Genomic DNA, 14409 nt, shown 5'->3' on the forward strand with positions numbered 1-14409 from the left:
CAGCCTATTTTTTTTAAATAATTTTTTATTTTTATATTCCCATACAATTGCAATCCCCTTATTTTGACCCCAATCCCTCCCCTCCCCGCCCCTCACCCCCCATAGAGTGTCTCTGGTTCATAGTTGTTTGTTGATTTTGATTTTCACTTTCTTATAGTTATTCATTTTCCTGGTCTCTTATTTAAGTTTTCTAGATTCCTGCTATGAGTGAGACCATCCGATATTTGTCTTTTTCTTTTTGGCTTATTTCACTGAGCATGATCCCTTCCAGCACCATCCATGTTGCTGCAAATTGCATGTGTTTATCTTTTTTGAATGCTGAGTAATATTCCATGGTATATATGTACCACATCTTCTTGATCCAGTCATCTATTTTTGGGCATTTGGGTTGTTTCCAAAGCTTAGCTATTGTAAACAGTGCTGCTATAAACATAGGGGTGCAGGTGCTCTTTGGAATTGATGTTTCTGTGTCCTTTGGGTAAATACCTAGGAGTGGAATTGCTGGATCATATGGAAGCTCTATGTTTAGTAGGTCCAGAAATCTCCACACAGCTCTCCATAGTGGTTGGACCAGTTTGCACTCCCACCAACAGTGCAGAAGAGTTCCTTTTTCTCCACAACCTCGCCAACATTTGTTGTTGCTAGTTTTTTTAATATGTGCCATTCTCACTGGTGTAAGATGGTATCTCATGGTAGTTTTGATTTGCATTTCCCTGATTGCAAGTGATGTTGAACATTTTTTCATATGCCTGTTGGCCATACGCATTTCCTCTTCAGAGAAGTTTCTTTTTAGCTCTTCTGCCCATTTTTTGACTGGATTATTTTCTTTGTTGTTGTTGAGTCTCATCAGCTCTGCACAGATTTTTGTGATCAGTCCTTTATCATTAGTGTTGTGTGCAAAAATGTTCTCCCAGTTGGTGGGGTGTCTCTTTGTTTTTGTTATTGTCTCTTTTGCGGTGCAGAAGCTCTTTAATTTGATGTAGTCCCAGCTGTTTATCTTTGCCTTCACTATCACTGCTTTGGGTGATGTGTCTGTAAAGATGTCTTTGATGTGCAGATCATGTAGTGTTTCGCCTATATTTCCTTCTATGTATTTTATGGTTTCAGGTCTTATGTCTAGTTCTTTAATCCATTTTGAGTTGATTTTTGTGTATGGTGTGAGGTAGTGGTCAAGCTTCATTCTTTTGCATGTAGCGACCCAGTTTTCCCAGCACCATTTATTGAACAAACTTCCTTTGCTCCAATGCATAGTCTTTGCTCCTTTGTCAAAGATTAGTTGACCATAAATCTGTGGGTTTATTTCTGGATTTTCTATTTGATTCCATTGGTCTGTGTGTCTGTTCTTGTTCCAATACCATGCAGTTTTGATGATTATGGCTTTGTAGTATAGTTTGAAGTCTGGGAGTGTGATGCCTCCATTCCCTTCTTTTTTTTTCAGGAGGGCTTTGGCTATTCGGGGTTTTTGGTAATTCCATATGAATTTCATCAATAATTGTTCTATTTCTTTGAAGAATGACATTGAAATTTTTATTGGAATAGCATTGAATCTGTATATTGCTTTTGGTAGGATGGCCATTTTAATAATGTTTATTCTTCCAATCCATGAGCAGGGGATGTCTTTCCATTTCTTTGTGTCTTCTATTTCTTTTAACAGTGTTTTATAGTTTTCTTTGTATAGGTCCTTTACCTCTTTTGTTAGATTTATTCCCAATTATTTGAAATCCAGCCTATTGTTGGAGGAGAATATTATTATTGTCTGTCTGCTGTGTTAGGTAGTCTCAGTCTGGTTCCTAAATACCTGGGCATCCAAATTTGGAAAAAACTTCCATGTTTCTGGTAAACATTGCCATACCTATGCTATTAAAAATACAGGGCTTACCATTACCAGAGATTTCTAGCTGACTTTTCTGAGTACCACTAAACTCAGCAGAGTTGTGATATTCAAAAAAATTTACACATTTTCCCCAAACCCTCAAAATTTTCCATTCCTGCCTTTGCTAAAGTTGTCTCTTCTTGGCTTTCATCACTTAGATCATTTCCTCCTTTTCTTCAATTTCTGTCTCTCTCAAGCTCTTCTGGAGGGTCATTTCATCCATTTTGTCTTCATTCTCTACACATCTTTTGTGTTATTCCTTACTCTAAAAGTAACTTTTCCTTTTCAACCTAATTGTATGTTTTCAAATTTTTCAAAATATACTTTTGAAAATGGTGTTAATTTTTTTTCCTGCTTTAGATTTTTCTATTTAATTTCTGATTATAACACATGTGAGAAACTTATTTTTGTTGATCTCTTTAAAGTTCTCTACCTCTTCTTGGAAGTCTTAAATTATCTAGAAATGAAAACATTGTTCTTATGTACTTTTGTATATAAAAGGAACAGAAAATATAGGATGGTTTTAGTGTTTACAGTCCCTCTTCAAGTCCTCCTTGGGTGGTTATATAGTAGGCTGATAAAAAAATCATTTTATTATTTTTTAAAAAAATTTTTATGCATCCAAGAACTGGGGTGCAGGGCAGAGCTGTATTGGGGAGATGAGAGGACTCATCAGAGACAGAGTGGGGAGCAGAACAGGCAGATCTACTGAAATTCACTGCTGAGGGGAGCAGCAGGCGAAGTAGGAGAGGTCTGCTGCATCATGTGGGTCAGCTAGCTCCATGGCAGGGAATCAAACTCATGCTGCAGTTTTTCTTTTAGGAATTTTAAATCAGAAATACTTAGAATGTCTAGTATTGCTCTTCATGTCATATACTGCTAATGCTGACAGTTGCCTCCTACCTTTGTGGTCTACTACCTCATGCGTCAGATCTAGCTTTGAGGTCAGAATTCAGTGTTTACAAAATCATTTTTTTGTTTACCAAGGAAATATTGGGTAACATTCATTTGTTTAGAACACGATTTCCTGTTTACCAAGAAATCATTTGTTAGCATTTATTTTGTATGTATTAAGTTTTATGTGAAAGTATACTTTTCTCATCTAAGACATGGAAATTATAGCTGATACCTGATTATTAGAATAATATTCTATATTTATTCAAATATATTTGTTTCAATCATGAAAAAGAAAATATTTTCCTTATTTACTAATCTTATAACTTCTAATCAAGTCATCATTTATAAAAAACATTTATTCCCAGAAAGATAAACACTAGAGACATTATTTTTGCTCAACAGTACATGAGACCTAAGCACTGTTGCTGATCTCAAGCTCTGACCACTGACCTCTCAGTGCTTATAAAGGAGGGCTTACATTCTAAAATTGTGCATTATGCCATCTTGTTCATACTTACTCTACTGATAAGACTTGTTCTAGTGTTCCTTGAAGCTTATGAATTTCCTAATTAAAATTCATTAGAGGGCCTCCCCGGTGGCGCAGTGGTTGAGCGCTGGGTTGCGAAGCTGCCCGCAGCCTCTGCAGCGCCGTTTCGATCCCCGGCTGCTCCCCGGCCACCGGAGGAGGATCCCACATGGCGCGCAGACCTCTCCTGCCGCCCCCTGCTCCCCTCAGCAGTGTACTTCGGTCCTTCTGCCTGCTCTGCTCCCTGCTCTGGCTCTGGTGAATTCTCTCACCCTCCCGCGCTTCTGACTGTACCCAGTGCTTGTATAAATAAATAAATAAATCTTAAAAAAATGCAGACTTTAAAAAAAAAAAACAAAACAAAATTCATTAGAGGTTTAGCAGTGTGACCTTAAATGCCACTGACTATTTTCACTTGTGCTATTTTCCCCCCTACTGCCTCCTACCGCCAGATTGGTTGAAATAGCAGAATCCCGATTTCCCAGCTACTTTAACAATGAAGAAAAATTACTTTTGACAAGCAGTAAAGTTCATCTTTATCGAGAACTCAGCTGTGATGAAGTTCTACAAAGGTACACCATTTTTGATTTTGGTAGAAGATTTACCATTTTTTTATGTTCCAACTTCTAATTGAAATAAAAGTGCCTGCATATTCAGATTATGGGAAATAATTTTTTTAGTGTTGTTCTTTATTTACTACAGCCAATTGATGATGTTTTTCTTTAAAAATGGAAAAAAAATATTGAGCAATGTATTTCAGATTTAATTAATATTTTAAATAGTGTATATTGTTTCATTAATAAAGTGCCTCCAGAGTTGAACAGTTTAAAATGGCAAATATTGGGGGGTGGGGAGGGGAGGGATTGGGGTCAAAATAAGGGGGTTGCAATTGTATGGGGAATATAAAAATAAAATTTATTAAAAAAATAAAAATAAAACTGAATTTTAGCATGAAAAAAAAAATGGCAAATATATATTTATTACCTCACATAGTTTCTGAGGGTCAGGTGTTTGAGGGCAGCTTAGCTGCGTGTTTCTGGCTCAGGTTTGCTCAACAATCAAGCTGTTGGATAGGATTGTAATCATCTCAAGGCTCAATTAGGGCTGGAGAATCTCAGAACATCCATTCATACTGTTGCTGGAAAACCTTCCTTCCTTGCTGGATGTTTTTCCTCTTCATTTGGGCCTCTCCATAGGGCTGCTTACAACATGGTACTTTGCCTCCCCTGGTGTGAGTGATATGAAAGAGCATGAGCAAGTGACAGGGAGTCCAAGTTGGAAGCTATAGCCATTTATAACCTATTCTCCGAAGTGGCATCACTTTGTTAAATGCTATTAATCAATAGCCCAACCCTTCTAGAGTAGGGCAGGGGACTCCACAGAAGTGTGAATACTGTGGAGTGGAAGTAAATGCAGGCCATTTTGGAGACTGGCCATCCCAAGTAGTTCTGCTCTAAAATTGGAGATTTAGCAGTATCATATAAGAACCAAAGGATGAAACAAAACAAACATTGTGGTCCATTTTCAAAAGCATGCAGTATGCATAGGAGAGCTGTAACCATTACTGTAATATAGGGAAGAACAATTTTTGTTGTTTTAAAGTTGATTAATCTTTGCAGTACTCCATTTTACCAAATTTTCCTTTAATGTTTCCAGTATTTCACAAATTTTGTTTTAACAGGATTGAATCCTTGGAAGAAGAAATTATTTCTAAAGGAGTTAAACTCGTAATTATTGACTCTGTTGCTTCTGTGGTAAGAAAGGAGTTTGACCCACAACTTCAAGGCAACATGAGAGAAAGAAACAAATTCTTGGCAAGAGAAGCAGCCTCCTTGAAGTATTTGGCTGAGGAGTTTTCAATCCCAGTAAGTTTTTCTTTTTTTCCTCTTTTATTTCTTTTCTATTAAGTTTATGAACATAATATCAGGTAATAGAAAGGAAATGCAAAGCAAGTGGCTTTTCAAAGGTAACAGTTCTAATTGCTATAGTAAATAACATCATGTTTATTGAGATTATTTTATGTTTTCATAATTTGAGCCTAAGACAGATTTAAATGTCATTGTTAAGAGTTCCTATGGTTATTTCTTTTCTACCCTCATTTACTCTTCATATTATATATTACTTTCATCACACTGAGATAAATACCAAATAATGAGACTCCACAAAATTGCCTAGGCCTACTTATATTCAATATCTTTTATGGTAGTAGTTATCAGTTTTCTAGGTATTTTAGGTTTCGATATTATGTTATTCTAATCAGTATTGTTTTATATGCTACAGACTTTGTTTTGTGTCACTTGACCAATATTGAATATTTTCATGTGTTCAGAGTGATAGTAATGGAAGTGTCACTAAGGAAACCTTGAAAGTTTGGTTACTGTTGACATGGCTGTCAGTAGTGGGAATTGTGATCATGAAATCTGAAGATGAGTGTATATTGCAAAGGTTTGTGGTTAGTAAAGTGCCAAAACTAAATGTAACAAGTTATTTTACATTAGCAGCATGTGGGAAAGTTCTGTTTGTTCTGCAGCCTCACCAATATTTAGTATTATTAGGCTTTTCAGTTTTAGCCATGCATCATCTCAACAGGAGATAATCAAATTTCTTAAATGGAAATAAAATTTAGTTGTGAGAATTTAAATTTCTAAATTATTTATGAATGATTTGCTAGTGTCTTTGAAAACTTAGTTTTGCTTATTTGTAACATATAGTATATGTACCAGTAAACTACCACATAGTCTTTGAGATATATAAACCCAAGCAAAAAGTCAAGAGAGAAAATGTGGAATGCAAAAATTTTACATATTTTAACAACTTTTTAATTATTGTTGGGATATATGATATATTTCTTGGTAAGTCAAGTGCTAAAAAAATTATCCAGGATATTGCTCATTTCTTAAAATTCGCTGTGGTCAGTTAAAATGACAAATTCAAATCCCTGTTATCCCTGGTCAAGAAAAATAAGGAAATTTAAGAATATTTTAGTTACTTGATTAAATGAAAAAGTTAAGTATGTATGTTTATTTTTTAATGCATGATTGTTGCTGCACTTTATCCTGTGTAAAATATAAACATTGACTTACTTAAAAGTTGAATTTGTTTGCTCTTAAATAGTAATTATAAGTTAATGCTTTTCTGTTTTTCTGAGATGACTTATTTTTCTGAGTGAGAAAGGGGCTCTACTTTTTTTTTTTAAACAGTGCCCTCTGAATGAATAGATTCTTAATATCCTCATGTCACCATCTTTGCCTTTATGTTTCTGTTTAGAGATAACTGCATAATATAGTATGTACTTATACAAAACAGTGTAGTATTAGTTTTTGTGGCAAATATTGGTTTTCGAAGTCTTTTGAAATATACTTCCTTTAGAAAATGTCAGCATTTTCTTAGTCTTATTACCCCACTTAAATGGAAAGTCGTAAACTTTCCAGCTTTAAAGCTAGACTTAAAAAAAAAAATTTTGCGTAGAAGATATGGGGTGTAGGCTAGAGGTGTGGGGGGGTGAGATGATTCACCAGTGACAGAGCGGGGAGCAGAATAGGTGTATTTACTGAAATACACTGCTAAGGGGAACAGGAGAGGTCGGCTGCATCACATGTGGGTCAGCTCCCTGAGTGGGGATCGAACTCAAGCCTTAGTGGTGATAGCACTGAGACTTAACCCCATATCTCTTACTATGCTTTGTTTGGGATCCCCCTATAAGGCAGAAACGGTCATACTTGTTAGATAAACTTTCAGCTAAAGAGGTAACTAGATATGGATGGAATTATATAATGATTAAGAGATCAATACATCAGGAAGCTTAACATTCATCAGTATATGTGCACCAATGGAGCACCAAAATATATAGAACAATTAGCAAACCTAAAAATAGCCACTGACCACAACTGGAAACGGTAATACTTTGTTTTGCATTTATTTAAGACTTTCAGTTGCTAGTGAACCCATTCTCATTTTGACCAGTTAGCTTATCTAGGCCAACACTCATTAGCTTTTTGTATAAAGGGACCGACAGCAATAATTTCAGCTTTGTGGGCCACACAGTCTCCATGGCCCAACTCTGTCCTTGCAGGGTGAAAGTAGCCCATAAACATTTTTGTAAACAAAGGAATATAGTTGTGGTTCAATAAATCTTTGGTAACAAAAACAGATGGAGGGCCAGATTTGATCCATGGTCAACCCCTGATCTGGACCCTATTATATTCTCTCTAGACTCAGGACCTGGGACTTGTTCTACCATAAACTACCAGTTTGAGGAATTGAGAGAAAAGAAAAAAGAGCAGTCTGTTCATGAAAACAGACTTTTATCAAGCTATTTTAAGGCATTGACCTTGTTGAAATGCGAGTTATATGCTTATGAGCCTCGATGGCTGACTTCAGTTTTATAATATCACAGAAATATGAAGAATTATAGAGCTAATACTTCTAAAAACATAAAAATGGGTTGTGTTTACAAACAACATAGTACTATTCAAATTACTCTAATACTATAGATAATTTGCTAAATTAGATTATTGCTTATGATATATACTAACTTACACACAGATTCTTTTGAATTTATATATACATACTTTTGTTCATATGATGACTCAACTTTCCCACCTTTTTTCCGTGTTTTAGCAACTACAAAACCTTCCTCTGTTTGGGAAGGGTGACATCATTTGGCCCTCACCTGGGCATGAATGCATTTATGTTTGAAGTCTGCCATTGCTTGTTTCTCATTAGTCCCTGATGATTAAAGTAGTACTACTTGGCATTACTTGATTTAAAGCAGGCATTAATATCTCGTGGCAGTTTTCAATTATAAAATGCCTATACTAATATTTCAAAGTCATCATTTATATGAAAGCATAAAATTTAAATATTCTCAATTTATAGACCTTTAAATATGTTCATAGACTACAATTTGAAAAACATAGTCATACCAGTCTTTCAGAATTTTTTGCCCTGAAGTTAATGGGGGGAGGAAGTATAAGGAACACTCTGCTATTGGATGTAAGATGTAGAACCTTTGTCTTTTTAAAATATGTTCATGTTAGTATTGGAAAAAACAATGGGTCCTGAAACTGTTTCTAGATACTTGATGAAAATAAGAAGAATTTAAATAATGTTTATCAAAAATACCTTGTGATTATGGTTATATTGTCTGTTGTTGACTTCTAATTGCCATACACAGAAAGTCATTATACATATTGTAAGTTATATATTAGATTAATAGGATTTTCTTGCCAAAAAAGGATCTTAAAGATCATCCAGATTAACCACTTCATTTTACAAACGACACTGAAGCCTGATTTGTTCAAGAATACTTGGCATGGGGACTTCCTGGTGGTGCAAGGGGCTAAGGTGCAACCTATGAAGCTATCTGCAGCCACTGCAGCATAAGTTTGATCCCCCGGCTGGCCGGGAGCTACCCACATGGCTCAGCAGACCTCTCCCGATTCCCCGCTCTGCTCCTCTCAGCAGTGTGCTTCAGTCAATCTGCTTGTTCTGTTCCCAACTCTATCTCTGGTGAATCCTCTCACCCCCCCACACCTCTGGCCTGTACTCCCATTCTTATATGCATAAATAAATAAATCTTTAAAAAAAAAGAATACTTGGCATAGGAGAGGACAAATAGTAAGTAGAATACAAGATCTTTTGGATGTCAGTTCTAGGATTTTAATTTTTTTCTATAGTAAGATTATTTTTCCTGAAACCTATAGAATAATAGTGAACTATAAGCTTCTTAGACAGGGATGTCTTATACTATGAGCCTTGTAACCAATAATTACAATTATCAGATCATTGTTATATATGTTAAACTAACGTCAATTATTTCTCAAAATTTTGAGAGTATATGAGACCTCGAAATAATAACACAGAGTAATATATTAAATTCAGCATCTGCAAAGAAGAACTGAAAGTAGTTTTCTTTTTTTGAGCTGAGTAAGTAATTTGTTAAAAGATCATAAATAATAGATATGGCATTGTGGAACTTGTACCTGGTGCCTAAGTGAGAAGGGCCTGATTTTAAAAGTGCAGTGAAGGGACCTGAAAAGTAAAAAAAAAAAAAGAAGAAAAAACTACAATGAAGGCATATGAAAATATAGTTATTAGATATTTATGTTGTGTTTATGTCCATTTAAATATTTTTCTTAATTTTTTTAACATTAACTTGAATTTTTTACTTCTGAAATTCTTGTCTTGATTTTTATGTTGACCTTTATAATCCACATTAACTGTGTTCTTTATGCTTGTCTTATTTTCCATCCTAGAGTTTTATGAGTTATTTGAGTAAAGGAGAATGAAAATACTTTGTTTAGATAAAAGGACTCTAACTTTCAAAATTCTTCTTTGAAAATGCTTCAAATTGTACAGTCCAGCAGAGATGCAAAAAAAAAAAATGCACAAATGTCAAGATCTAAATTTTTAAAATAAGTTAGCAAATTTTAGTTGTTGGCATATGAGTCCCATTGAATTTTCTTGTCTCTTTTCCTTCTACTTCTTCTGTCTTCATTTCTTGCAAATATTTTCTAGCACAAGGGAACTAGACCAGTTAAATTAAATTTAGAAAATTAGTATATTGAGAAGAATTGGATGTACTATTTAAATAGTATAAGAGGGAAAAGTTTCATTTTCATTGAAAGTTAAAATGAAATTATTATACTGAGAAGTGATTGTAACCAATTTTTCTGTTGTTGGCCATCTGTGTTCTTGATTATGTGCCTTTTGAGAATATGTATTTCAGTATTGCATAGCAAGGTTTCTCTGGAAATTTTAATGTCTGGGAATGTTTAAAGCTAAGAAATTAATTAAAATATGTGCATTCCTATTTTCTTATTTTAAAGACATGATTTAAATCCATTAACTAGTGGAAACAGTTATGTTTTTTGCTTTAAGTGAAGCAAAAATTAAACTTTCCATTTATTATTATTTGACAAAAGCGTAAAGATAAGGTTCTTTTTTCTTGGCATAATGATAAATTTCACATGGGCCAGGATTTCTTTTATCTTTAGCTGTCCCATCATGCATAGTGGGTTTAATCTTGTAGGATTATGCCATATCTTATATACTAATAAATACTAAAAACTAAAGAAAACACCAAAAAAAACCAGGAGAGCAGGCCGTGCATTTAAAATGATTAAGGTTTTGTTTATTAACAAATTGGAATATTGTATTTACGGCTTATGAGATAGAGGAAAGGCTGTATATGTCCAACTTTAACATTTATTGCTATCATAAATATAAAACTTCAGAACTTGCATTTCTGTGAAAGCAAGGAAATTACTCTGATTGTTAAATAGGATTCCTGCCTTCTTAGATATATAAACAAACCATCAAAACTCTACTTATTTTGCTATTTTAATGTTACTGACAGTTTTCCAGAAATCATCTAATTTTTGGTTTGCTTTTATTATTTTCATATTACTGAAAACAAGCAATATAGAACTTGTGTAAGGTAAAAAATAGTCCTTTATTGTTTTTTTCTTTTTCATAAGTGCCTTCTGTTTGATTATTTGTATTTGAAATCAGATTATTCTTAAAGCTACTCTTTTTTCATTCAGATGACTGAAACTCTACAGTGAACCTTTAAACTTTTTTTTTATTGGCTATAGCAAAAAGGTAGAAATAACTTAAAAGTAGTAAGTAGGTGATTGGGTAAATTACTGGTAGTACATGTTATTGATTGTTAATGTTGAATGGTGTGTCATAGTTAAAATGAATGAGAAGGCCCAGAAATGCATCCACAGGTTGTGTAGGAAAGAATTAGCTCAGCTGTTGTGGGTTGCACATTCCAGGGAAAAGTTTTCAGGATTGGCTCTTTGAAGATGAACTTTGAATGCTTACAATATTCTGCTTAACAAGAAAGTTTTTGTATACCTGAGACCTTAGGTATAGGAGCAGTTGGATCAGATATAGTTTAGGAGTAGTTGGATCAGATATAGTTTACTCGTATCTGATTTGTAGTGAACACCTATTTTGCTTTAGGGGCCGGAATCTGAATATCTGTGCTTAGTCATGTAGATCCTGCATACTTTGTCACTGACACCCAGTAAAAACACTGGACATCAAGGCTTGGGCAAGCTGTCCAGGTTGGCATCACTTTGCGTGTGTTGTCACACATCATTACTGGGAGAAATGAGCATATCCATGCAACTGTACTGGGGAATGATACCTGAAAGCTTGTGCCTGGTTTCTCCTGGACTTTGCTTATGCTCCTTTTCAGTCTGTATTCTTTTGTTGCAGTAAGCCATAAGTCTGAGTGTAAAAGATTTCTGAGTTCTACCAAATCATTGCATGAGGTACCCCTGACTCTCAGGGGTATGAAAGATATGTGTGAGAATATTTATGGCAGCTTTATTTGTAATTGCTAAAAGTGGAAAAATTTAATTAGTATTGCACCAATTTTAACATACTGGTTTTGATAATAGTTATATAAGATTTTAATATGGGCCTCCCTGGTGGCGCAAGGAGTTAAGTCTCAGCACTATGAAGCTATCCGTAGCCACTGCAGCACGAGTTCTATCCCCGGCCAGGGAGCTAACCCACATGGCCCAGCAGACCTCTCCTGTCTCGCCCACTGCTCCCCTCAGCAGTGTATGTCAGTAGATCTGCCTCTTCTGCTCCCCACTTTCTCTGATGAATCTTCTCACCCCTTGCACCTCTGGCCTATACCCCAACTCTTGTGTGCATAAATGAATCTCAAAAATATATAAGGTGTTAACAGGAAAATCTGAGGAAAGGACATGTAAGAACTCTATGCTTTCTGTAACTGTTTGGTGAGTCTAAAATTACTTCAAAATGAAAAGTCAAAAAATTAGAGTGGGGGGGCGGAGCAACATGGCGGCGAGGAGACGCTGCGAGTAAGATCTCCCATTAAAAAAAGTTAATAGGGAGGAAAAGCGGCAGGTCCCAGTGAGAACTGAGACAGGGAAGATAAACGGACGACTCCAGCAAACTGCCCGAAGAAGAAAGTTGCCATAAAAGAGGACGAGAAGGGAGGGAAGCGCAGAACCCTGCTCCCCTCCCCCGCCCACAGAGGCGGCACTCTCCGACCGGCAGAGACGAGGGAAACAACAAACCAAAACGCCCAACAAGAAAAACGGATGCAGCAAGTGGGACTGTGAGTGGAAAGGAACTATTTCAGCCACCACACCCCGTGAACGGGAGCTGAGGCGAACCCTGCAGGATCCGCCGCGGAGGTGAGCTCCAGGCGCCAGTAAAGAGAGCCCCGCCCACCAGGAGGAGCCCAGCACCAGCACACAGCCCCAGCCGCCCTGTAAGCTTGCGCGAAAGCGGCGCTCGGATTGCAGCTGCCCAGGGCCCTGCGCCTGCAGCTGCCCAGGGCCCTGCGCCTGCGACCTAGGCTTGCGGGGAGACGGCGGAGGCCCTCCCTGAGTGAGCAGGAACAAGGTGCCCAGGCAGGGGAGCGGGATTCAAAAGGCGCCATTCCCGCGCCACTGATCTGGGCTACAGCCCGCGTCCTGGAACTGAGGGCTTTGGAACTGAGACCCGGGCGGAGGCCCTCCCTGAGTGAGCAGGAACAAGGCGCCCAGGCAGGGGAGCGGGATTCAAAAGGCGCCATTCCCGCGCCACTGATCTGGGCTACAGCCCGCGTCCTGGAACTGAGGGCTTTGGAACTGAGACCCGGGGCACGAAATTAGGGGCGTGGGTTCCCCACGACGGTGGGGCACAAGGCAGACACAGCACCCCAAAGCCGTTGAGGTGTACCCTACCATCCCCGCTCTGCTCCCTGTCCCACGGGGTGGAAAATCAGCTCCCCAAGGGCTCTAGGAGAGATCTCTGGTGCCACCTAGCGACTTGACCCCAGCACAGGCTACTGAAGGAGCTAGTGGCCAGCTGGGGAGTTAGCCCACACCGGGCCCCTTCTGAACAAGTAGTCTGAGCCCACAGGGAGAGCGAGCACCCACAGCCGGGGCAGACCAGGCGCGCAGAATAGTGTGCCTGAGACCAGAAGCGCAGGGAGTGTGTCCCACATCACCATTTTAGAACAGGGACATTTCTTCAGTAAAGACTACCTGCAGAAGGCTTCCTCAGGAGCCAGAGGTGAGCGGGGGAAGTTCGCCCACGCCAGACCCCCTCTGGCCTGCAGTCCAAGCCCAAAGGGGAGCAGGAACCCACCGCCGGGGCAGACCAGGCGCACAGGGGAGTGTGTCCCCACATCGGCATTTTAGAACAGGGACCTTTCTCCAGTAAAGGCTGCTTGAAACTGACAGATGACTCCTGGAAGAACCAGAGGGGAACAGAGAAGCCCACCCAAGATGCCGGCAAGTCCCAACAACACAGTGTCCCAACGCATACGACAAATTAGAAAACAGACAGTAGGGAGGAGAAGAACCACACGCAACCTAGCAACTCTCCAGAGAAAAAGCACACCACAAAAAGAAAGCCAGCCCCCAGATTGCAACGACAATAACTTGGAAGAATTTCTGAGCCTTCCAGAAAGAGAATTTAAAATTGCCGTGATTAAAAAACTGACAGAAGTCATAAAGGAAAACAATGATAAGGGAAAAATAATCAACGATCAGAAGAATGCAATTGAGTCCCTAGAGAGGGAAAACAATGGTCAGAAGAAAGAAATTGAGTCCCTAAAGAGGGAAGTAAAAGAAATGCAGGAGATCAAAGAATTAATGGAAGAACTAAAGAATTCTGGGAAAAGCAATGAAAGCAGAATAGATGAAATGGAAGAACGAATAAGTAATCTTGAAGACACAGAAATAAAAAGAACCAAAACAGAGAAGGAAAGAGAAGTACGAAGGAAAAAGAACGAAGAAAGACTTCGGGAACTATCGGACTCCATGAGGAAAGGAAATATAAGAGTTATAGGAATACCAGAAGGAGAGGAGAGAGATGTAGGAACAGAGAAAATATTCAAAGAGATAATTGAAGAGAACTTCCCAAATGTGAAGAAGGAGCTGAAAATTGATATACAAGAAGCAAGAAGAACACCAAACTTCCACGACGAAAGGAAAAATACAGCAAGACACATAATAGTAAAGCTCCCAAGAATCCAGGACAAGGAAAAAATAATGAAGCTGGCAAGAGGGAAGAAACAGATAACATTCAAAGGAAAACCAATCAGGCTGACATCAGACTTCTCCGAAGAAAC

General features: G+C 37.9%; 1 protein-coding gene across 11 annotated transcripts in view; it reads left to right on the forward strand.

Annotated features, from left to right (window-relative positions):
- The window catches only part of RAD51B (RAD51 paralog B), a 538718-nt gene that overhangs the window by 24163 nt on the left and 500146 nt on the right, over positions 1 to 14409 (forward strand). For all 11 annotated transcript variants that reach the window (XR_008550226.1, XR_008550227.1, XM_054691203.1 and 8 more), the window contains exons 6-7: positions 3749 to 3868; positions 4978 to 5161. Coding sequence is in view for 9 of the 11 variants with exons in the window: in XM_054691203.1 (XP_054547178.1) it covers positions 3749 to 3868; positions 4978 to 5161 (304 nt within the window). In the remaining 2 variants the exon portion in view is untranslated. The remainder of the gene's footprint in view (positions 1 to 3748; positions 3869 to 4977; positions 5162 to 14409) is intronic.

The sequence above is a fragment of the Talpa occidentalis genome, unplaced genomic scaffold (genome assembly GCF_014898055.3).
Source record: "Talpa occidentalis isolate TD23 unplaced genomic scaffold, MPIMG_talOcc4v2.1 talOcc4.11, whole genome shotgun sequence".
In the NCBI taxonomy this organism is placed as follows: Eukaryota; Metazoa; Chordata; class Mammalia; order Eulipotyphla; family Talpidae; genus Talpa; species Talpa occidentalis.